Source organism: Glycine soja, chromosome 14, assembly GCF_004193775.1.
Source record: "Glycine soja cultivar W05 chromosome 14, ASM419377v2, whole genome shotgun sequence".
In the NCBI taxonomy this organism is placed as follows: Eukaryota; Viridiplantae; Streptophyta; class Magnoliopsida; order Fabales; family Fabaceae; genus Glycine; species Glycine soja.
The window spans coordinates 50,158,711-50,180,994 of NC_041015.1; the positions used below are offsets into that span (position 1 = coordinate 50,158,711).

Consider the following 22,284-nt stretch of genomic DNA (forward strand, 5'->3'; position numbering starts at 1 on the left):
GAGGAGTATTGTTTCTTCACTTTTATGAAGCAACGATAACTTCTTTTTAGAGGCGTATTTTTTTTTAATATTTTCTCTGAAAAAATATATATTTTTTAATCTTCGTACTATTTTTTTCAACTTTCTACCTTCACTTGTTTACTTTGTTAATTTTAAAATTATTTAATTATATCTTAAAATTTGGAGAAGAGAGAAGGGGTACATAGAGGAAAGGAAAGTGACCTTTCCCCCTATTAGTTAATAGATCAAAATATAAAACTGTTTATTTCATATTTTCATTTGATCTATTAACCAAGTTGGTCCATTTCTAATTTTTCACACGAATACCAAGTTGATCTATTAATCAAAATGTAAAAATGTATAATTCTTTTTCTACTATATTTTTATATCTGCTTTTTAATTAATGGTGTTATAGTATTTTTTTAATAGTAGATTAAATCTTTTTTCTTTTAATTGTGACATTAATTTCATGCGTTGACATTGTGAGAGACAATACATTGTCATTTTATAATGTAAATGTATTATTAATTATATGATTTAAATAATAATATATGAAATTTCTTGTGCAAACACCCTTATTTTTCTTATTTATAGTTTCTTTATAGGAATATATTGGGTCTTCCAAACTATAGGTTTACATAGTTTGTTCCTCGTGGATTTGATTTCACTGACATGATATCACATTGCATATAGGCTTGAGTCTTAGCATAACTGTCTCATGCGTTTGCTAATTGTTTATTATGAAATTGATGATTGAAAAGTGTGATTGATGGTTGAAAAGTGAACTTTGAATGATAAAGTGGCGGAATTACGTGAGTTAAGTGTAAGTAAATTTTATTTGATTTATATGATATGTATATCTAGTTGTCTTGTTTCTCTATTAGTTAGGAATGTGATAACTCACTCCCAGTGTATTGTTTGTTCTTAGATCATGTGATCTTGAACTTTGTGTTCGAGGAGTAGATGACTAGGTAAATTGCTTTAAGGAACCTTATGCTGAATTACGTCGAGATACAACGTTCTAATAGGATGTGACATTGGGATATAAGATTTTATATTAATTGTATGAAGTTAGACGACCTTGTTTAAGCCGAGATAACTTTATTATTTATTTGGACAAGTTTGAATATGATGTAAAAGAAAATGAATCTAAACCTTTTATCCCTTTGAAAGGCTTGTATTTAAAAATGTTTTAAAAAAATACTTTTAATTAATATTTGAATTTTTATTACTTTATTAATATATATGTGAGGGGTAGAGGGTGTCATAGATAACACCATAATTAAATTAAATCCTTTTATTATATGTGTACATGGTGTGAATTGTCAAATATACTGTCCATTAATCCAAAATTCATCGCATTGATGTAATATTACCTAACTCCACCCATTCACAAAGAAAGAGTGCCAAACTTTTTATTTTTTAGAAAGTCGATTAAGCTTTTGAGTGAAAGGTAATTATCACACCACTCATATTTTCTTTAGATATAAGTTGTTAAATACTGGCCCGTTATTAATTATAGGAGATCAATATCCAAACGCGTATTCATGAAAATAGCAGTTAATAAAAGTTAAATAATTTATTTAATTAAGAAACTAGTAATGAGGGGTAAAAAGAAAATGAATATCGTACGTGACATATTCCATGAACAAAAGGTGGCAAGCAGCTATTTGCCTAATTGTTATGAATACAAGGTAAAGATCAAGTGGCGAGTTGAATTATGATTATCACCACAAGAAAAACGATGTTGTCTCGTGAAATAAATCAGAGGAGGAACAACCTTAATATTTATCAAATCTTAAATGACATAACAAAAGTGGACGGATACACATATGTTGTTGAAAGCGAAGAGAATGTTTAGGCACGATGCGATTGCGCCATTTGTTCGTGTTAGGCACGTATGTTTGTATTTGTTTGTCATCATTCCCCATTCACGAAGATGATTCATTTTTCAACTCCTTAGAAAACGACCATCATTCATTACAATGTTAGAAGAAGTGCGTGGAAACTGGAAATTCAAATCTTCTTAACTCTTTTTTAATATTTCGTTCTTCATTTTCTCTCTTTTCTTTTGGTTAAAAGAACTAACGTTGTGGAGATTCCCTCTTCTTCTTTCTCACTCTCATGCACTTATTTGGCTTATAAGTGCAAGAAGAAGCCATTGCATTGGAGAGTCTCTCTTTGTTTCTCTCTCTCTCTCTCTCTCAATCTGTGTTTGTATGGAAAAGTCAACGGCATGTTTGGTTCGTGCCATTGTGATCCTGTGGTGCTGCTTAAGTAATGTCACATCTGATGCATCGGATCACCGTTACATGAAAGGAGATTTCGTTCCCTTTTATGCCAACAAGGTGGGACCCTTTCACAACCCCAGGTCAGATTTTAAATCTATCTCACTCTCACTTTCAACAATTCATGTTTATGCTTCAGATTTTAGAACATTTCAATCCCAACAATTTAAAAAAAAGTATTTTTTGTTGTTGTTGTTGTGTTATGATGGGGTTACAATTTTGAGGATGAGATTTCCTCTGGATTTTGGGTGCCTTGCATCTTTCATCCCTTAGTGTTGTTCTGATTTATGTGTAATGAAGATTCAATGACCTCTTCATCTTGTGCTGTGGATTTGGATTTTGGAACCTGTTCAAGACTTTGATCAGTGAAATCTAGTTGTTTGAGTGATGAAAGGGATTAATTCTTCACTGTGGATGAGGAAGAAATAAATGTGGCTCAGAAACTGTGATATTTGTTATGAATACTTTCTATTTCACTGTAGGAAACTCAAAAAACAAGAGATTTTAGTTTCCTTTGTTTCAATGTCAAATTCAGAAATTGTAGGCTATGTTCAATGGAAATTTAGAATGAATTCAAGCGATCAGGCTGGCAGAGTTGACCTTTAAATTATTTTAATATAAGACTTAATACCTTCATAATCAAGTAATGTTCTAATGCATCCCCTCTGGATTTTTACCTCTACCATTCCATTTCCTTTTATTCAAGTTTGATTATTCTATGGCCTAGAAAGAAAGTGCAATATTTTTTACTGAAAGACTACTAAATCCATTAATCTTAATGCCTGTATATAAGAATGTATATTCGAATAGTCTAATGCGAGTATTAATTTCTAAAGCATAGTTATCATAGGCATAAATTTCATCCTCACAATAAAATGACTTTATTAATTCTTTGTGCTTTCCCGTTTTTCTTCCTTACCACAGTGAGACATACCGATATTTCGATCTTCCCTTTTGCTCACCAGGTTGGTTTGCTAGTAGTAGTACCATTCTGTTTTCTCCTATTTCCTACTAATGTCTTTGGTTTCTCCTATTCCCTTTAACTCCAAAACCTGTTGGCTGCAGCTAATGTGGAAGAAAAGAGGGAAGATCTTGGTGAAGTTTTGAACGGTGATCGATTAGTTGTTGCTCCTTACAAATTGGACTTCCAAATTGACATAGAACCTGAAAGTATCTGCACAAAGAGGCTTACAATAAAAGAGGTTGCTCAATTCAGACATGCTGTCTTGAAGGACTATTTCTACCAAATGTACTATGATGACTTGCCTATTTGGGGTTTCCTAGGAAAATTTGACAGTGAAGACAAGGATGATCAAACTGGGGCCATAGTCCATCTCTTCAAGCATGTCCATTTTGAGATTCTGTACAACAAGGATCGCATCATTGATGTTTTCATTCAAAATGATCCACAAGCAGTTGTGGACCTGACAGAAAATAAGGAAGTAGAAGTGGACTTCACATATTCTGCCACATGGGTTGAAACAGATACTCCATTTGAGAAGAGGCTGGAGAAATACTCACAGACATCCTCACTGTCACATAACTTGGAAATTCATTGGTTTTCTGTCATCAACTCTTGTGCAACTGTTCTCCTCTTGACTGGATTCCTGGCCATAATTCTCATGCGTGTGCTCAAGAATGATTTTGTTAAGTAAGAATCATTCTTACTTACACATCTCAGCAGTGTGTACTTTCATGGATTTAAACCTCTTAATTTGATGAACTTATTGTATCAACCGTTTCAAAACATGACAGGTTTACTCCTGATGAGGAAGCAGTTGATGACCAGGAGGAAAGTGGATGGAAGTATATCCATGGTGATGTGTTCAGGTACCCAAGATTCAAGTCTTTGTTTGCAGCAGCACTTGGAACAGGAACCCAGCTATTTACACTGTGAGTTACCAGCTTAAGTACTTATCTTTTAAAGGTGTTTGCCTTGTATTGTTCAGCTCTTTCTTGACCATGATTATTTGCTCCTTCTTTCAGTACAATCTTCATCTTTATGCTAGCTCTAGTTGGTGTTTTCTATCCATACAATAGGGGAGCTTTGTTTACTGCACTGGTGATCATATATGCACTAACGTCTGGCATTGCGGGCTACTATGCAGCTTCCTTCTACTACATGATTGAAGGAAAAAACTGGGTACAATTACATTATTACTCCATAGGCATTTCTCTGTCTGAGTAGCTAGAGAATTTGATTGAAGTTCTAGCTGAAATTCCTGTTGGATATCAGTATATTGTGTAGTTTACTAGCTTTTAAAAATCCATATGGATCAAACATATTCTTGATTACAAACCGTAAGTATGCTGTCTGTTAGGCAGAATAATAATTAAAGAACAATGTTTAATTGTTTTGGCCTTTGCTTTAAACAAGTGAAAGTACACTGCAACCTAAATGAAGTACACTTATAGAGGTTTTGATTTGTTACTTGACAGGTTAAAATTTTGTTGTTGACTGGAAGTTTGTTCTCTGGACCTTTGTTTTTCACATTCTGCTTTCTTAATACCGTTGCACTCGCCTATAACGCCACCGCAGCGCTTCCGTTCGGAACAATTGTGGTTATTTTCCTCATATGGACTCTTGTAACCTCACCTTTACTAGTACTGGGTGGGATTGCTGGTAAGAATAGCCAATCAGGGTTTCAAGCTCCTTGCCGCACCAATAAGTATCCTAGGGAGATCCCAAAACTACCTTGGTACCGTACAACTCTTGCTCAAATGGCTATGGCAGGTTTTCTGCCATTCAGTGCCATTTACATTGAACTCTACTACATTTTTGCTAGTGTCTGGGGTCACCAAATTTACACCATATACAGCATTCTGTTTATTGTCTTCATCATCCTCTTGATTGTCACTGCTTTTGTCACTGTGGCATTGACATACTTTCAGCTTGCTACTGAGGACCATGAGTGGTGGTGGAGGTATGTAGACTTTTTACATGGGAGTGCTCTCACTGTTTTCCTAATCCGTATTCCTCCATTCACTAACGATTTTGTTTTTGGCATGATTAGGTCTTTCCTCTGTGGTGGATCAACTGGGTTGTTCATATATGGGTACTGCCTGTATTACTATTATGCAAGATCAGATATGTCTGGCTTCATGCAAACCTCTTTCTTTTTTGGCTACATGGCTTGCGTTTGTTATGGTTTCTTTCTCATGCTTGGAACTGTGGGTTTCCGTGCTGCTTTGATCTTTGTCCGTCACATATATCATTCTATCAAATGTGAATAATAGCTTACTGGAACCAACCACACGCTTTCTTATCCCTTTGATATAGTGATACAGAAGCTTTTCCTCTAATCTCCCAAGTTCTTGTAGCAAATGATTTGTCAAAATATAGTGAGGGAATATTTTAAGAGCCTGAAGTGCTTTATACAAATGCCGAATCCTAGATTTCTACCAGTTCTTCATATAGTCTCAGAACATGTATGACAGTAGTGTAACTCACAAAATTCTCTCGGAAATATAGAAGCTTTTTGGATTACTTTCAAATGTAGAAATATAGATTTCTGCCTTAGCATCATATATTCTCACAGAACATGTATGACAGTAGTGTTGCGCATTATTCTCTCTTGGAATTATAGAAGCTTTTTGCATTACTTTTAAGTTTCTGATAGGCTTATGTTAAGAGCATCATATTATTTGCATGCTAAGTTCCTCCTAATTCATGAAAGGATTCTTTTTGGATTCAATGCTACTAATTCTAATACTAATATGCAATATCAGAATAATACCTCTACCTCTACAATTGGCCTTTTATTTGCCTAAAATCTAACCATCATGATTTATGAACGGCTTTTACTTTAGGGTATGGTCAATATCATAGGAAAAATGTTAAAAACTAGCACGATAAAATGACACGCAATGTCACTCAATTAAAGTAGATTTCCTGGTTATTCTATGCTATAATAATAATAATAATGTTAAAAAAAGGCACTAACGTATTTCGAAAATAGTATTAAAGCTTTTCCACTAATGCCATCTAGACGGCTACATGAAGCATATTATAAAGGCATCATATATCTTATCGATCTTCCTCCTGAAGGCGTTTCAAAATACACAGTATTCTTAAATTATTTATATGTACGGAAACGAAGTAAAATATCAAAGTTTAAACCATTAATGTAAACATGGTAGTTCAGGACTACATAAAATGATCTTTTAGTCTAAAACTTGCGATTACAAAACATGAAATTCAATGCACCAGGAATAAATTTTAGTATACATTATCTATGATGCTAATTATAGATAGCATTCACCAATCTAAACATCTGGCAACAAAAGGGCTAGTCCCAATGTTTTTCTCCATGAAAGCCATCCAACACCTGATACAAGCATTCCATGATAACTAATCCTTCCAAGTAGACCCGCCAAGTCTAATAACCTCTTCACCTCCACTATCCTTTCTAGGAATTCTTTCCATGTTGGCATCTCCTTTACTATCCCCTAAATCACCATACATATCTTTAAGTTTAGCAAGATTACTCGAAGCAGAAGTTCTCTTACTCTCCTCTCTCTGAGGACTAGATCGTGATTCATACCGACCAGTGCCAGCTTGCAAGCTCCGACTTCTACTCCTGCTCCTGCTCCGACTCCTGCTCCTACGATAGTGCCTACTACCATTGTCATAATCCCGGCTGCTTTCTCTCTCTGTGTACTTAGACCTCTTGTCATAATCGTAACTCCTCTCTCTCTCTCTTTCCCGCTCATTATTCCTCCTGATTCTGTCCCTATCCTGATCTCTTTCCGAGTCATGATCCCTGTATCTTTCCCGGTCTCGATCTCGATCTCGCTCCCACTCCCTGTTCCTATCTCGGTCACGGTATCTGTCCCTATCACGTTCCCGATCCCTGTCTCTATCACGTTCCCGATCCCTGTCTCTGGACTGTGACCGGTCTCGGTCCCTATCCCTCTCCCTATCAGGATATTCACGGCTCTGGCTGCGGCGATTACTTGGAGATCTTCTTATGTCATCACTGCCATTTTTTTCATGAGAAGGTAATGTACGGCGAATAGGTGAAGAATCTCTTGTGGAAGCCCGGTGTGGAGCCCGCTGACCAAAAGAGACTGAAAGGGCAGCTTTAACAGAAGGTGGTCTACGGGCAGTATCATCAGAACCATGACGAGTAGTTTCCCCTGTTGAACCAGAATGTGTAGAGGGGAGCTTCAACTTTTCAAGATTAGACACAACCTGCCGCAATACAGGAACAGGGATGCGAGGAAACAGTGTGTCGAAATAATACTGCAACAGCAGAACAGACTCATCAATCCCTTAAAGTATAGTTAAATAATCAGGTATTAAAGGGGTATCGTAAACTTGGGAACTGCACCAATCAAGTCTGCCAACCAAGGCATATAGTACCATGCACAACATTCCCAAAATCATAAAACATCAACACAGAACAAAGATGACAACTACCATGAAGAGGTAGTAACCACTTAACCCAAAGAAACATTTAACATTGATATAAATACTAACTATACGGGAGAATAGAAAGAACTATATGTGTGTCTCTCTCTAGAATCCTTCCATGCATTAAAAACATAATTAGATGTTTCAGTTCTTGCATTTATTGCTCCTTCATTTGAATAAAAAATATCCATAAGTTTGAATCACTCAGTTTTTAGTCCTCAAGATTTTGGGAAGGCATCTAGAGCCTTATACGAAGTACTTATAAGGCCTCTAAAGCCTCTCACTTTCTGCTGGCGGGGAGGGGGGTCCCAGCAACTCCCCCACTCCAGAAACGGAATCAGTTGTTTAGGGGAAACAAGGGGTTGCAATTAACACAAATCCTCGGTACATCTTCAAAATTTACAATACCATGTATTAGGAATGTGAACAATAAGCATTATAAAAGCCCTTACAATTAATCAGGAAAGCAAAAAACAAATTTAGTTACCAATAACATTCTAGCAGCATAGCTAATTAAGTAATTAACACAAGTAGAAACCATCAAAGCAAGGATACATTCAGTCTCATGGGCAAGAATATCAATTCACACACACACACACACAAAAAAAAAAAACTAGGTTCAACCTCAGGCTTGAGAATATTTATTCTCCAAGAGTTTCAGTCAAAGACTGAATGTTGGATATGATATATAATTAAAAAAAACATTAAGTTTACATTATATAGAATTATTTTACACATACAAACTTAAAGTTAATATGCATCCATAACATAAATATCAAAATGCAAATGAAAATACAAACTGAAACAAACTTACAATCCAACAAACCAGCACCTTACATAGAAACTCAGACAAACTCTCATTTACATACATATCAACTAGAGTAGAAAAGTACAAGCAAAACTTGATGACTTTTGACACTGAACCTCCCAAATTTCAGGATGGACAGCTACATATTATATAACACAGAATGGTAGTTAGTACTTGTCTGCATGATAATATGGCCAGCCACTGTTACCATGTATTAGGTTACAATGGTTGAAGACATAAATTGCCGAGTAGAAAGAAATTATTTATCAATTTAGCCTACATCTTTCTATAAGACCTCAAAGAAATTAAGCTTCATAAAGGATAATCCAAAAAGACTTGAAGATAAATAGAAAAAGACAGACAGGGATTATAGCTCCATAAGACTTGAAAGTTAGAACATGTTCCAACGCCAGAAGTACATACCCAACTAGAGGTGGTGTAAAAAGTGAGACCTGGATCGTCTAATACTATCAGGTAACAAACAACTGGTAAATAAAATTTGCAGGTGAAACAAAAATGCAAATTAACAATGAAAAAGACAAACATCAGCTCAATCTCAGAAAGAAAAGGAAAAAGAAAAGAAAAGAAAAGAAGAAATGATGATAAGTGAAATGAGAAAGATCTCACTTTAGTCCCTGAAAGATACACTTGTCATTGATTTTTAATTTTATCAATTTATTTCCGGGGATCAAACTAATCTGTACGTGCTAAATTGATAACATGCATGTCTTTCAGGCAGAGGTTCTACTCTAAAGCAACTAGATGAAAAAGTACTCAATTTTTTTACTGGAAGCCTCAGAGTAGTGGCTCTAGAGATGAGAAATCAACCATCATGAGCATGCAATCAAAAAAAGAATGTGAAAGAAATAAAAGGAAGATTCTTTGGAACTAATTCTTATCAGAAATTACTGGTAGGTATAAAAGTTTTATGTCCAAAGATACCGAAAGCACCTCATACTGTTCTCCAAATTATGGGATGATGAGGGACATATCTGCATCTGCAATCTTGTGATGCATCTGAATTCTGGTAGGAGAGCTCTGAAGAGAGAATTCTCAGTTTAACTAGTACTCGAATCAAATGATTTTTTTCCCTTGCCATTGTGTGGCATACATTTAAAAATCTCTAAGTCAAAAAGGTCAGGGTATAATTTGCCAATCTATCATGTAAATTCATTTCATTGTCTACAAGCAAAACAGAAGCATGAGTCCAAAGAGGGTAAACCAGGAAGCATGCTCTTATGTAAAATATAGCCTGAAAGATTTAAGGATAACAAACCTGTCCAAGAAGCAAATCACGGACATATACACCCATTGTAGTCATTCGACCATTAGATCCGGGAGAAAATTCCTGAAACACAGCATCAAAATTTAAAATGAATAATAATTTATATATTAATTAAGGGAGCACTTTAAATGATATTCCAAGATTGGAGATAATTCAAGACAACTGAAACCCAAACAAGTAATTATCTTACAAAGCAAAGGAATGAATGGGCAAAACATCTATCAATTACCAAAAACAGGTTTGTTTAAAAGCAGATCATATGAAAAAACTTGGCCCACAAAATATTTTGACAAGACATGCTATTAGCATGGCTCCATATATAGCAATGGTATTTTCAGTGCTTAGACAAATGCAAAATGGAATAACAAAAAAATTATACCCATGCTTCACCACTTTGATCAAATCCAACTTGAGGCATGAAGAAAGTACACACAAATGAAAGAAGGCAATGATCTATTAATTTTAAGTAAAAAATTATAGGAAAAAAAATCAGAATATAGAAAGATCATAGCCATGTCATCATACCTCATCATCTTTTACATATGACTCAAACCAATTCCATAGTGTCTTCGGATCAGCACAATATCTCAGATAGAGAAATCCAACCTATAAACAATAAAAATAATCAATACAGAGCTTAAGAAAAACGTACAGGGAAAAAACCACTAATGAGAATGTTGCATACAGAACACAGTCTCTATTTTGATGCCAAGCAGAATATAATCGCATCATCCTTCATCTCATTAAACAAACTTGAGATCAACAGAAAAAAGGAAAAAAAAAAAAAATATATATATATATATATATATATATATATAGATAGATAGATAGATAGATAGATATAAGATGCAGGTTAGCACAGTCCTGACATCGTAACAATTTGACTTAAAAAGGAAAAGATGAATTGAATTATTAAAGATAACCAAGTCACAAGGCCTCCTACCTAATAGGTTTTGGGGAGGGTAGATGTATGCAGCCTTACTGCCGCAAATGGAGAGATTGTTTCAAAGATTTGAACCCATGATCTCTGGGATCATAAAGCAAAAATCCTTACCAATGTGCCAAGGTTTGCTCTCAGGAACTGAATTATTACAAGAAAGAAACCAATTGTTCGTTCAAAGAAATTATTTTTAGAAGCAACTTGAAAGTGGGGAGATTGATAATTTCTTATGTACTATGCAATACGTAGTTACTGAAACAAAATAGGTTTTCATTTCTTTTGCCTTTTTCCTCCAAATGATACTTTACCACAACCACAGAGAGAAGAGACAGATAAAGAGAAAATAAAAATTACATCAATTAAAATCAAAATGTGTTCTACAAGGTATAAAGCAACCATAACAACATGGCCACCTCAAATCAAAATGAAAGTGGATAATTCCCAAGTAATGCAAATAAAAAAGTGATAAGTGTATGATGAACAAAGAAATCTATCCCAGAATACACACACACACATTCATTTATTAAAAAGTTAATCACAGCAAGACCAGACAATCTCACCAAATGATGTGTTTGAGTGTGACTGAGATCGTGGTAGCAAGCATAAATCATGGAAACATACAATCCTACAATCTAACATGCAATTTTGGCTACCTTACATTTGACAACTCAACAAAAATCCACCAACACATTCAGTTTAGGCTCTGTTATGGCAATTCAACTATGCAAGATATATTAGTTATGCTACAAACAAGTGATTCCGATACAATTAAATAGTCTCACGTGCATGCATCTCCTCTTGTGATGTAGAAAATAACCAACTATTCAAAGCAAGCATAAATTCCTAAACTTGATTAGAAATGGTCAGCAGAAAATCAATGCACAAACCAACAAAATTTTCAGGCACAAACAAGCATACCATAATGAACACAGAATGTTTTCACCCCTAAACAGAAAATCAGTAAAGTCCGATATTCATTGTCAGGCACGTGTACACACCGCTCTTATGTAAGGAGAATCGGGGTGCTTTAACAGCCCGTGCATTTGCTTGACGGTGAGCTTCATAGTAAAAAACTTGTACAGAAGACAAAATGCAGTTGAAGGACCGCGACAATTCCCAGTCATCCATGGCTCCACGTGATCAACTTGATTGTAGATCTCATCAATAACTTCGTGATACGTTTTCAATCGATAGAGCTCCTTGAAGTAATCAGACGACAGAATATTCATACAAAGCACTTTCTCTAGCAAGGAGTCAATCGGCCTGCCACAAGTCTGTATCTCCATGATGATGTCAAAATATATTATTGCTCCCACCACAGTTACAATTTCAAAATGTCAACTACCAGCATATGAAGTCACAAACACATTCCTACATCAAAGGACAAAACAAGTGTGAATGAATATTCAAAACAATTATAACGATGAACTAACAAACATGAAAAAGTTTACAATTTCATTTCAAGCACGAGGACACCGATCAAAAGTAGGACAAAGCTACTTATATTTAAATTTCAAACAAAACGCTCATTGTTTCAAGTGGTAGCGGGTTTTTCATTTTTTTTGCCAAAATTTCACAAATTAAATTAAAATAGATCCGCTCAGGGATAAACGAAATTTGGTGCCTGCGTGAGCGAGTTACAGCAATAAATTGAATGAACAAAATCCATGGAACTCGCGGATGGAAATGAAAAAGAAAGGTGGGTGAACAGAGGCGCGTTAAGAATGGAATAAAAGAAATCGAAATCTGAGATTAGGGATTTGGAGAGAAAAGAGAGGGAAAAGTAATTAAAGAAAGGAATCGGAGTCGAAGAAATTGGTACCAATTGGAGGGGACGAAGGGAGAGGGAAGAAGGGTGGAGCGCGGTGAAGAACCCTAGCTTGTGAGGCTGGCTCGATACGTTTGCGTTGGCAAGCTCGGAACGCAACTTGTAACGCAGGAGACATCTGTCTCAGCCTTCGCTTTATGTTAAAACTTTAAAGCCGATTCTGACTGAACCGGACCGGACCGGACCGGACCGGCTCAGGAGGAAATAAAATAACACAAGAATAGTCATTTATTTGGTTCAATTTTTTTTATTTTGATAAAGAAATTTTAAGATTAAGATAAAATTGATTTAGAAAAATAAATCTATCTATTTACAGGATAAGAAAAGGCTAGGCTGTTAAATTTACTTTTTTATCCCTACCTTTACACATATCACTATTTTGAAAGATTTTGTTATATGTTATTATTTTGTTCTTTTTTCAGGGAAGTGGGCCTAAACTAGCTAACAAACTCACGATGAGATATTTTAGGAATTAGACAAATATGAGTTTGGTTAACAGTGACAATTCTATCTGAATGAAATCATAAAAGTTGGCAAGTTATGAGAAAACTATCTTTAACAATGGTCTAAGCATCTTGATAAAAGCCCGTAGGGTAACCATCTAGCCCAAGGGCTTTTCAGGGACCCATGTCAAACAAGGCCTGCTTAACTTCCTCATAAACCAACCAACTTTGAAGTCTAATAAGAGATCGAAGGAAAGGACAAATCAGTTCCACAAGAAATTCTAACAAAATCATCATTCCAAAAAATATTATGATAAAAGGCATTTAGCATATCCTTAATTCTTTCTTCATCATCAACCCAAACTCCTTCCTCATTATGCAGCATTTTGAATAGCTTGCTTTTTATTTCTGATGATGGTTTTTAGATGGTAATATCTTGTATTACAATCACCATCTTGAAGTCACTTTTTACGGGATCTTTGATACCAAGACATCGCTTCATGGTGAAGAACCAAGTCCAATTGCCTCTATAAATCTTTTTCCAACCTAAAAAGAAAGTTATTACCGCAACTCTCCTAGATTCTTCTTTGGATACCACCTATCTTGGCCAAGAGGTTCTTCTTCCTCACATTAATACTTCCAAGGACATTGTACTTCCACTCAGTAAATTGATGCTCCATGTTAACTACATTATGAATCAAATCAACATCATTCCTCCACTATTCTTCCATAAACTATCTATAAGAAGCATGGGAAATCTAGGCACATTCAAATCTAAACCTTCTTTTGAAGGGAAAAAGAGACATAGAGTTTAGCGAGATAAGAATGGGATGAACGTCTGAGAACTCAACATGGGGAAGAACTCTCACACCAACATTAGGAAAAGTAATTCTCCATTGATCATTACACAAGGCTCGATCAAGCCTTTTAAAAATACATTGATGGCCTCTCCAAGTAAATATAGACCTCTAATTGCCCAAGTCCATCAACCAACTAGATTGGATTCTATCTCTAAAAATACGACACTTATCAGAAACTTGAGCTCTGCCTTTCTTCTCTTCCATCTTGGCAATATTGTTAAAGTCCCCTCCTAGTAACCAAGCATCGGACTTGGTCTAAGCTAGATGTAGAACGGCCTTCCACAAATCACTCCTCATACTCTTTAGGGGACTTGCATACACCGGAGAAAACCACCACCAAGGACCATTAATGAACCTTACCTTCAAATGGATAAACTAGAAGTGAGTTTTGTGAACAACAACATCCATTTTATTCTTTTTCCAGACCACACAAATACCCCCAACATAGCCCCTAGTCTCCAAATATTCAAAAGCATCAAACCCCAACTTTATAAAGGTTTTCTGGAGTCTCAAGGGATCCAATCTAGTTTCTAGGATAACTAGCATATCAAGTTTATGCACATCAAAATACTATTTGCGATATCTATAAAAGGAGGGATTGGTAGCACCTCTACGATTCCAAATGAGAATTCTATTATTTTGTCTATTCATACCCACACTAAGTGGTGTCTCCATCACACAATCCATATCCACCATTTATGTCCCCTCCAAGGGAACCATGGTGCCTGGACTAGACATTTCCACGCATTGATTACCATGTTGGGCATCCACTATTAAGTTTGGAGGACGAGGTTGATGAAAGATTGATGAAGACCCCTCTTGCATCATCTGGTGAGGGGACACTTCCTCATATGCATGGGCTCTTTGCACTTCCATATCTTGATTAACTATAATAACCTTATTATTTTCCTTGATAACCCCACCAACAATCCCACCATGATTGACCTTTTTCTTCCTAGGGATGATATTCCCATTGTTTTTCTCCAAATTAATCATAGCAGATCTTAAAACTATAACTTTCTCCTTGGATCCCACCTTTGTCTTCTTTTCATAAACAAAATTGGCCTTTGACTGCCCATGCCCTGACATTCCCTACATGTTTTTCTAAGAACTACCAACACCTATGTCAACTCCCCATCCTTTATTTCCATTAGTCACCATATTTTCTCTTATCTCATTAACTATTGAGACCATTGGTTGTTTCCCTGCTCCTGTTTGGTTATCCTCATCTTGATGTCTACTCAAAATCCCATAGCTAGATCCTTGATTATGCATCGAATTAAGATCTCCATTGTCTCTCTTTTTCCCTTTCCTATGACGCCTTGTCTTTTTCACTACATTCAAGGACTTTTAGGTTTATGTTCGCCCACTCTTAAGTCCTTCCATCCCTAACCATTATCATCAACAACTTCATATTGCCTATTCCATGAATGCTACTCATCTTTCTTAGGACATCCCTCTACATAGTGACCAAACTTCTCGTACACGAGACATAAAAGGTGAAACCCGTCATACCCAATTTTGTAAAATCACTAGTTGATTTCAAAAAGAGCTAAAAGGGATTTTGTCAAGTCCACCTCAACACATAGCCTAACATATTTACCCTTTCTTGAGAAAACACATTCTTATCAACTCTTAGTGTCCTCCCAATCCTGTCACCCACAACATGTAAGACCTTCACATCATAGTAATCAATTGGTAACTTAGATAAGTGTACCCACACTTCTACCTTCTCTATTGCTTCATTTTAAACGTGAAAATTTGGGCTCCATTCTTGGACTATTAAATAATGGTCATATATCAACTATGGATCCTCAGTCAACGCTTTAGTCTTATCCTACTTATTAGAAAACTGGACTAGGAAATAGTCATTGACTAGGTCAATCACATGGATAACCCTATTCCTTACCCATATTTGCTTAAGTCTCGTCTCTAGGGCCTTAAACCTTATTTTTCAACCTAACAACTTTACAATAACAGCACTAGACTAGGGTCTTTGTATCCTCTTCTCTTCGCTTTTAGACAAAATAAGTGTCAAACACTCATACTCCCCCAACTTCCTCTCTTCAATCCCCAGTCCACAAAACTCATCCCCGTCTTCTTCCTCATCCTCAGTAAACACATAATCATGATCCATGTCCTCTTCATCTTCTCTCTGTAATGAAACTCATTTTCTCCCTAACACTGCCTTCGTATATGACTTCGACACTTTGTTCATATCAATAACATCTTCATAGTTCACCGGCTAAGAAGAGTCACCCGTAAACGCATGATCCCCCTCTCCTGTAATCTTTTTAGCGCTCCTATCCACCAGGTCTTTCTCCTCCACCGAGAGTTCTCGTGAAACCCTAGCAGACCCTAACATATTTTTGTCAATAGAGTACAAATTTTTTATTAAAAAATTGCTCACCTTAAAAAGCTTTACTAGTGTACTATCGTGCATTTCATGCATAAAAACCTTCGTACTGAATAGTAACCCTCTTTCAATAAATTGATTATAATGTATTCACATTTTTCAAAAATATATGAAAATGAGAAAAAAAAAACAAGTGAAAATTGACAGAAATGAAGATGTATCTATTATGTCGAATTTTCGTCTAAATCAGCCAAATTTGCATTATTGATTATTCCTTTTATTATAAATTTAAAGATGAATTCATATTTTTTTTTTTCACATAAGATGAATTCATATTAAATAATTGAATTCAGAAGTAAACATAAGTGAAAAATGATTTTAAATACGAAGTTACAAAAATGCTCCTTATTCTTTTTTTTAATCATCTATTTTATTCCTTATCTCTTATAGAAGCGGAAAGTCAAACACACCACTATGCAACAATGTTGTAATACAAAAAATTATAGAACCTATTGAAATAAATGGCCAACAGAATCAAATGATGCATCCTTCTTGAGTTCAATAGTTCCTCTCAAAAACCATTTGTACCATTTTGCAGATAGCTTTGGGTATCTCTTCAGCTCTGGATCATCCCTATCAACATAGTATAGGCCGAAGCTCGATTTGTATCCAGCCAGCAATTCAAATAAATCCAGAAAAGACCATGCAAAATACCCCTTTATGTTTGATCCATCTCTGAGAAAAATTCAGGATTATTAGAAAGCACATCACAATCCGAAGTGTTAATTTTAGGGACTTATTTCAGTTCTGTTTTGGATTTTGTTTCATTCATTAAATAAGTAACTTGCTCTTAAGATGAATATCAACAACCCAATATAACTATATGGTTCAATAGATTCACAATCAATTATTAAAAACTTCTTGTAATGGTGAAGAAAATTAGTTATATGATATGGTTGTCGAGGAGAAAAAAATGAAGCAAGGACTTCATACCTCAGGGCATCAAGCACGCCACCAATATTTCCTTGCAAGTATTTCACCCTTGACACATCTTGAAGTGATGAATTGCTCATTGTCCGTTGACCTAACAAGACAAGCCAAGTTTTCATTGATAGTTCAATCCATTTGAACTCACCTTGTGCCACAATGACAGCGTGTGTTATAAATGATTCACCAAATTTTTAATAAATCCATTGATTCTTAAGTTTTACAATTCAATTGAGAATGTGCAAACAAGGTGGGGTGGTGCCAATGTGAAGAATCATTATGATGATGGGAGACGCCAAATGTCTAGTGCTATTTAATGGCTTTGTCTATTTTAACAAAAAAATGTCCGTTGTTCAATAATAAAAAAAAGAGCAGTTCCCTCATAAAGATGCATTGCTATTGTATGAAAGTTTATTTAGGAGAGAGAAGGAGGGACCATTTTCATGAATGAATATAGGAGGATTGCCATAATGGAGCTGGAAGTTATTCAGCTCTTCCCGCAAACTCCATGGTGTGACAGGATACTGAGTCAAGTAATGCCAAATAGTTATACAATGAAGTAATTAATTAAGAGAATAAATTCAAGCTTATTTTTCAACTCTACCTCTTCCTCTGAAAATAGATCCTGTAAATCTGCAAAACCAAGGAAAGATGGTGAATGATTCAACTTGCTCCACCAGCTATTCAAGAATAAGTGATAGACATGATTGAGCAAATTATTGGAGAATCATATGCCTTGAATGAAGTTAAAGTCCAATCAGTTGAAAATTTCAAAATATCATAAAAAAAGATGCGATGAATACAATTAGTACATCATGCTTATTTGAGTAACTTCAACTTCAATCCTTTGAATTCATTAAGCTCAAACATAACAAAATGCGTACAGATTAAACTTGCAGCCATGTCTGCTAGGATATCTCTAAGTGGGGTCTTCAGAGCATCAGGATTGTCCGTGACATTAACATTGTTGTAGTAAATTACGCCTATAAAGTCACTTGAACCCTTAAGTTGTTCGGATTCACGAGTTGTGAAGGTTGGAATTCTTGCACCTGCATTTTTCTTCATGGAAATGGGATAGTCTCCATGCACCAAGGGTTCAATAATCCTGCAATAAAGCAGGCACATAAAAGTAAAACTGCCATATCCTTCACATGAATTTGTTATCATAGTCATCACTCATCATCAACAACAACAAAAAATACTAGAAACCAAAAATTTTAGGCTTATAAGTAAGGAACTACAAATACTTCAATCATATACACAAGGTTTAACATAAATGGAATCTTCAATCATACTCATACATTCACCTGTCAAGACTCTTGAGTACAGATAAAAAGAAAAGAACATAATGGAAACAGAAGTATAACCGCTAATGTTAGGATTTGTAACTTACCAACCAACTAAAAAATCACGGGCTCTTTGGGAGGCTGCCTTGTCTTTCTCTGAATCTGTAAGAGGAATGAACCCAAATGTATAGACAGAGATACCAACATATCCATGTTGTTGGTCCTGCAATTTAATTTAATTTTGTTTCTATGGAATCATGAACATTCTATGTTGAGATCCCAACACCTAGAAAGTAACAATAGTTTTGAAAAAAAAAATCCATGAAGTAAAATACACAATGGAAAAAGATTAGGTGATGTACCCTATACTTTCTTCTATACAATCTCACGGCTGAAGAATGTGATAACAAAATATGATGAACTGCCAAGTAGGGTTCATATGTTGAGTTGCCCCTAGTGCTGTTTGTAGTGCAAAATGGGGGAGAACATCGCTGAGGAGGGGAGGTTCCTTGATCATAGCCACCCAAGGCAAAGGCATTGGGCTCATTCACAGTAGTCCAGTACTGGACTCTATCACCAAACTCTCTAAAACACACATCTGCATAGTTTGTGAAGTCTCTTCTGCATTGACATTCAAGCAATTTCTTTATTCATTGGCCTCAATTCTGTTTACGGCTGTAATTTAAGGACGATGTATTCTAAAAATAAGAAAAAACATGTTAAAAAAAGAATTATTCACAACATTGAAAGTGTCAAGTGTGGTAGGCCATGGATCGGATGAGCAAGAGGAATGAGAATGAATACTAAAAAGAGAAAAGAATAGTAGTATTAGCCATAGAACCATAAAGTAGGATAGTCACAGTGCCTGCTTTTAAAGATCTAATGAAATTGACAACAGTCTTATTTCAATCAACAAGTATATTATTTTTTTAGATAGGCAAATGTTAGTTATTAGTATTGTTAGTTTTGTTAGCGGGGGATTCAAACTTGCAACCTCTCCCCCCTCCCTCCTTCCTTCACCACTAGACTAACCTTATATCTCCTCAATCAACAAGTATATACTAGAAGTTTGAAACAACATTTTGATTGAACTGCTAAAGCACACAAACATACATGATATCACGACTAACCCATCCTCCATATTCATCCTCAAGTGCCTGCGGAAGATCACAGTTGTGTAGTGTGACATGTGGTTGGATTCCTGTTCAAGGATCAGTTAGCTGAAGAAACAGAATTGGTTTCAATACGCGTTTCATCTTGCATTTTTATATAAATTAAGAAACTCGTAATTAACCTTTGCTAATAAGTTCATTAATAAGATTGTTGTAATACTGTAATCCCTTGGGATTGACAGGTCCTCTACCATCTGAGCAGAAAAATAAAAGCATTTTCAAAAGGCGTTAGCATTACTGGGAAGGAAATAAAGAAAATCAAAACTGAATGTTTTATGTACTCAAGTTTAAGTTTAGTAAAATACTTGGTATCAGTCTCGACCAAGAAATGGAAAATCTATAGGCTTCCAGACCTGTTTCCACCATGAGTTGCACATCTTCCTGCATTATAAATTTTTTGTAGAAAAAAGTGAAGTGAACTAAAAGTTGCATTGTTTTAATCTGATTTTTCCTCAATTTATTTAAATTTCCACTGATTATATGGTGACTCAGAATGCTTTACTGGGCAAAAGTAAAAAGACTGAAGCCTAGTGTATTATTTATTGTTTACCTTATATTTGTGGTACCCATCACAGGCTAGATCTCCATTTTCTCCATGCTCATACACTGTTTATAGAAAATGATAGCATAAAAAGGAATAACCCTTGTACATGCTAAACTTTTAGATTTTTGTTCATCCAATAGTGGCTAAAATCTTGGAAAAAATTAAGATGTGTAAACTTAACATATCTGATATATATATATATATATATATATATATATATATATATATATATATATATATATATATATATATATATATATGCAGCTTTTTTCTTTATAGATACATTATATATGCGACTTCTTTAGATTTGTCGATGTGATAAAAAGGAGAACGTTAGTCATGAACTGATAAGATTAGTCACATAAGCTCTCATACCTTATTGCGAATTACTATTCCAAAAGCATAATAAGTGAAGACTTGTGACTAAATTTATTTTTAACAAAGAAAAGTATTTTAGTTCATTGATAATTCGTGCGGCAAACACATGGATATATAGCTAGCTACAGAGAAGCCCAAATGGTTGCAACTAGTTGCCAGTTGGAATCTTTAGAAGGTGCCAACTGGTTTGTGTCCAAGTAATCATAAAGGTGCTTTTATGAGATTTTCATCATCTATGTTCTAGTGTGCTATTATCTCGTAAGATAATAATACGTGTTGTGAGTAAAAAAACAAAACATGTTTTAATTAACAAAGACCAATTTTTCAAAATTAAGCATATAACCTTCCAAAATTAAGAAAACCGATAATTAATTAATAAGAGGAATGAGAAGAGAAACAAAAGAAAATAACCCGCATGGGCAAAGGTATCCCAGATGCTAGGAGTTCTCCCATCTTCGTTAGAAGCTCCTTCCACCTGTTCATAATCACATGTTTAATTATAATTAATAACAAAGCTGCAAGGATTTGGCATAGAAGGAAAATATAGATAATTAACCTGATAAGCAGAGGTGCCTGAACCAAAAACGAATTCATCAGGAAAGTCAACTCTGCGATAATGATCAACGCTCAGCACTCCCATAACCAAGTTCAGATAAAGTAAGAAAGTCAGCATCAAAGTAAAGTTCAGAGATGTTTCTGGTTTCATCTCTGTGTTTCTGTTTCTAAGTACTTCCCCTCAACTCAGCCACCATGTGTTCATAGAAGAAAAATTGACAAGGATGGAAACTATTAAGAATACTGCTACATTAATATATTAGAAAAATGAAACGCAAGATGCACGACTGAGTTATTAAAATGAGTAACAATGGAAGAAAAAGTATTATATTATTATAGGTTTAAATATGTTGGAAACTCCTAAAATATATCCAAATTTTACAACTAATTCCTAAATCATTATGTCCCTAAAATTTTAAAGTTTTGTAGGAGATCACATGTTGTCCAAAACGTGATGACTTGCATGAACCAATGTTTCATTGTTTAATTAATTATCAACCAATTATGATTCAGCACTGTAATTTTGTATCCATTCGTACGTACCGAATAAAATTATTAAAAATCAATATAATTATTATTATTATTTTAATATATATTTCACATGATACGCATTTATTTTTATATAACTAATAATTTTAACAATAAATATTTATGGATATATAAAATATATTATAACTAAAATTTATACTAAATAAATATTTTTAAACATATAAATTATATTTTACATTTAAAATAAACAATTTATAACCAACGAGATTTGATACAAATAGATAGTTAATTTTTTAAAACATGATAACAAAGGTTTGATTATCACCATGCATATGAAAAATATTTTATTGAAAGATGTAAAACTCACTTTGTGATTTTTATGTTTTAAGAGATTAATTTCATAACTTTAGTTGTTTTAAAAATATATTATTAATTGTGTTTTGAAAGAATATGCAATTATGATAAAATGCTTATATTATCATGCACAGAATATTGAAGAAAAGTAATTTGTAATTTTCATAGGAAAAATGTATTTTTGTAAGTTATAAATTCTTTTTTTATCACTGTAAAATATTCATAACCTTTACAAATAATTAATCTCTATAAAAAATCTAATTGATCACTTTGATTGCCGATATCAAACCTCCTT

At 34.6% G+C, this 22,284-nt stretch overlaps 3 protein-coding genes across 5 annotated transcripts; 1 reads left to right on the forward strand and 2 right to left on the reverse strand.

The window, feature by feature from the left end:
- The first annotated feature begins 1,831 nt into the window (after positions 1–1,831).
- On the forward strand, positions 1,832–5,890 carry LOC114385353 (transmembrane 9 superfamily member 2-like). Its single transcript, XM_028345398.1, has 7 exons — positions 1,832–2,371; positions 3,213–3,253; positions 3,354–3,939; positions 4,044–4,181; positions 4,275–4,431; positions 4,728–5,212; positions 5,303–5,890. Exons 1-7 carry the CDS (start codon positions 2,220–2,222, stop codon positions 5,520–5,522), a joined length of 1,779 nt encoding a protein of 592 aa, XP_028201199.1. The 5' UTR covers positions 1,832–2,219; the 3' UTR covers positions 5,523–5,890.
- Positions 5,891–6,393: 503 nt separating this feature from the next.
- On the reverse strand, positions 6,394–12,695 carry LOC114385354 (pre-mRNA splicing factor SR-like 1). 3 transcript variants are annotated; one of them, XM_028345400.1, is made up of 6 exons: positions 12,560–12,695; positions 11,736–12,108; positions 10,323–10,403; positions 9,789–9,860; positions 9,464–9,550; positions 7,422–7,533 (listed from the first exon to the last, which is right to left on the reverse strand). In XM_028345400.1, the coding sequence occupies exons 2-5, from the start codon at positions 12,021–12,023 to the stop codon at positions 9,482–9,484; spliced, it is 510 nt and encodes a 169-aa protein (XP_028201201.1). In that variant the 5' UTR covers positions 12,024–12,108; positions 12,560–12,695; the 3' UTR covers positions 7,422–7,533; positions 9,464–9,481. The 3 variants fall into 3 exon arrangements, with proteins under 3 accessions (XP_028201200.1, XP_028201201.1, XP_028201202.1); XM_028345399.1 differs by lacking the exon at positions 9,464–9,550 and having other exon boundaries at positions 6,394–7,533; XM_028345401.1 differs by lacking the exons at positions 7,422–7,533; positions 9,464–9,550 and adding an exon at positions 9,557–9,694.
- A 3,919-nt stretch (positions 12,696–16,614) lies between these two features.
- Positions 16,615–21,409, reverse strand: LOC114384945 (hydroxyisourate hydrolase-like). The gene is made up of 13 exons (XM_028344797.1): positions 21,148–21,409; positions 21,003–21,066; positions 20,220–20,275; positions 19,975–20,050; positions 19,792–19,863; positions 19,611–19,698; positions 18,860–19,118; positions 18,605–18,720; positions 18,096–18,316; positions 17,816–17,844; positions 17,648–17,735; positions 17,218–17,308; positions 16,615–16,959 (listed from the first exon to the last, which is right to left on the reverse strand). Exons 1-13 carry the CDS (start codon positions 21,295–21,297, stop codon positions 16,734–16,736), a joined length of 1,536 nt encoding a protein of 511 aa, XP_028200598.1. The 5' UTR covers positions 21,298–21,409; the 3' UTR covers positions 16,615–16,733.
- Positions 21,410–22,284: the final 875 nt, after the last annotated feature.

What these genes read in the sequence shown, in the direction of transcription:
- LOC114385353 (XM_028345398.1), top strand. Translation starts at nt 2,220, where the DNA reads ATGGAAAAGTCAACGGCATGTTTGGTTCGTGCCATTGTGATCCTGTGG. An exon ending in TGATTGAAGGAAAAAACTGG is followed by an intron (nt 4,432 to 4,727) that starts GTACAATTACAT and finishes GTTACTTGACAG; the next exon opens with GTTAAAATTTTGTTGTTGAC. An exon ending in GACCATGAGTGGTGGTGGAG is followed by an intron (nt 5,213 to 5,302) that starts GTATGTAGACTT and finishes TGGCATGATTAG; the next exon opens with GTCTTTCCTCTGTGGTGGAT.
- LOC114385354 (XM_028345399.1), bottom strand. Translation starts at nt 12,023, where the DNA reads ATGGAGATACAGACTTGTGGCAGGCCGATTGACTCCTTGCTAGAGAAA. An exon ending in ATTCTCCTTACATAAGAGCG is followed by an intron (nt 10,404 to 11,735) that starts GTGTGTACACGT and finishes TATTGTTTATAG; the next exon opens with GTTGGATTTCTCTATCTGAG. An exon ending in CATATGTAAAAGATGATGAG is followed by an intron (nt 9,861 to 10,322) that starts GTATGATGACAT and finishes GCTGTGTTTCAG; the next exon opens with GAATTTTCTCCCGGATCTAA.
- LOC114384945 (XM_028344797.1), bottom strand. Translation starts at nt 21,297, where the DNA reads ATGAAACCAGAAACATCTCTGAACTTTACTTTGATGCTGACTTTCTTA. An exon ending in TTGGTCGAGACTGATACCAA is followed by an intron (nt 19,864 to 19,974) that starts GTATTTTACTAA and finishes TTTTCTGCTCAG; the next exon opens with ATGGTAGAGGACCTGTCAAT. An exon ending in ATCTATTTTCAGAGGAAGAG is followed by an intron (nt 17,736 to 17,815) that starts GTAGAGTTGAAA and finishes TACTTGACTCAG; the next exon opens with TATCCTGTCACACCATGGAG.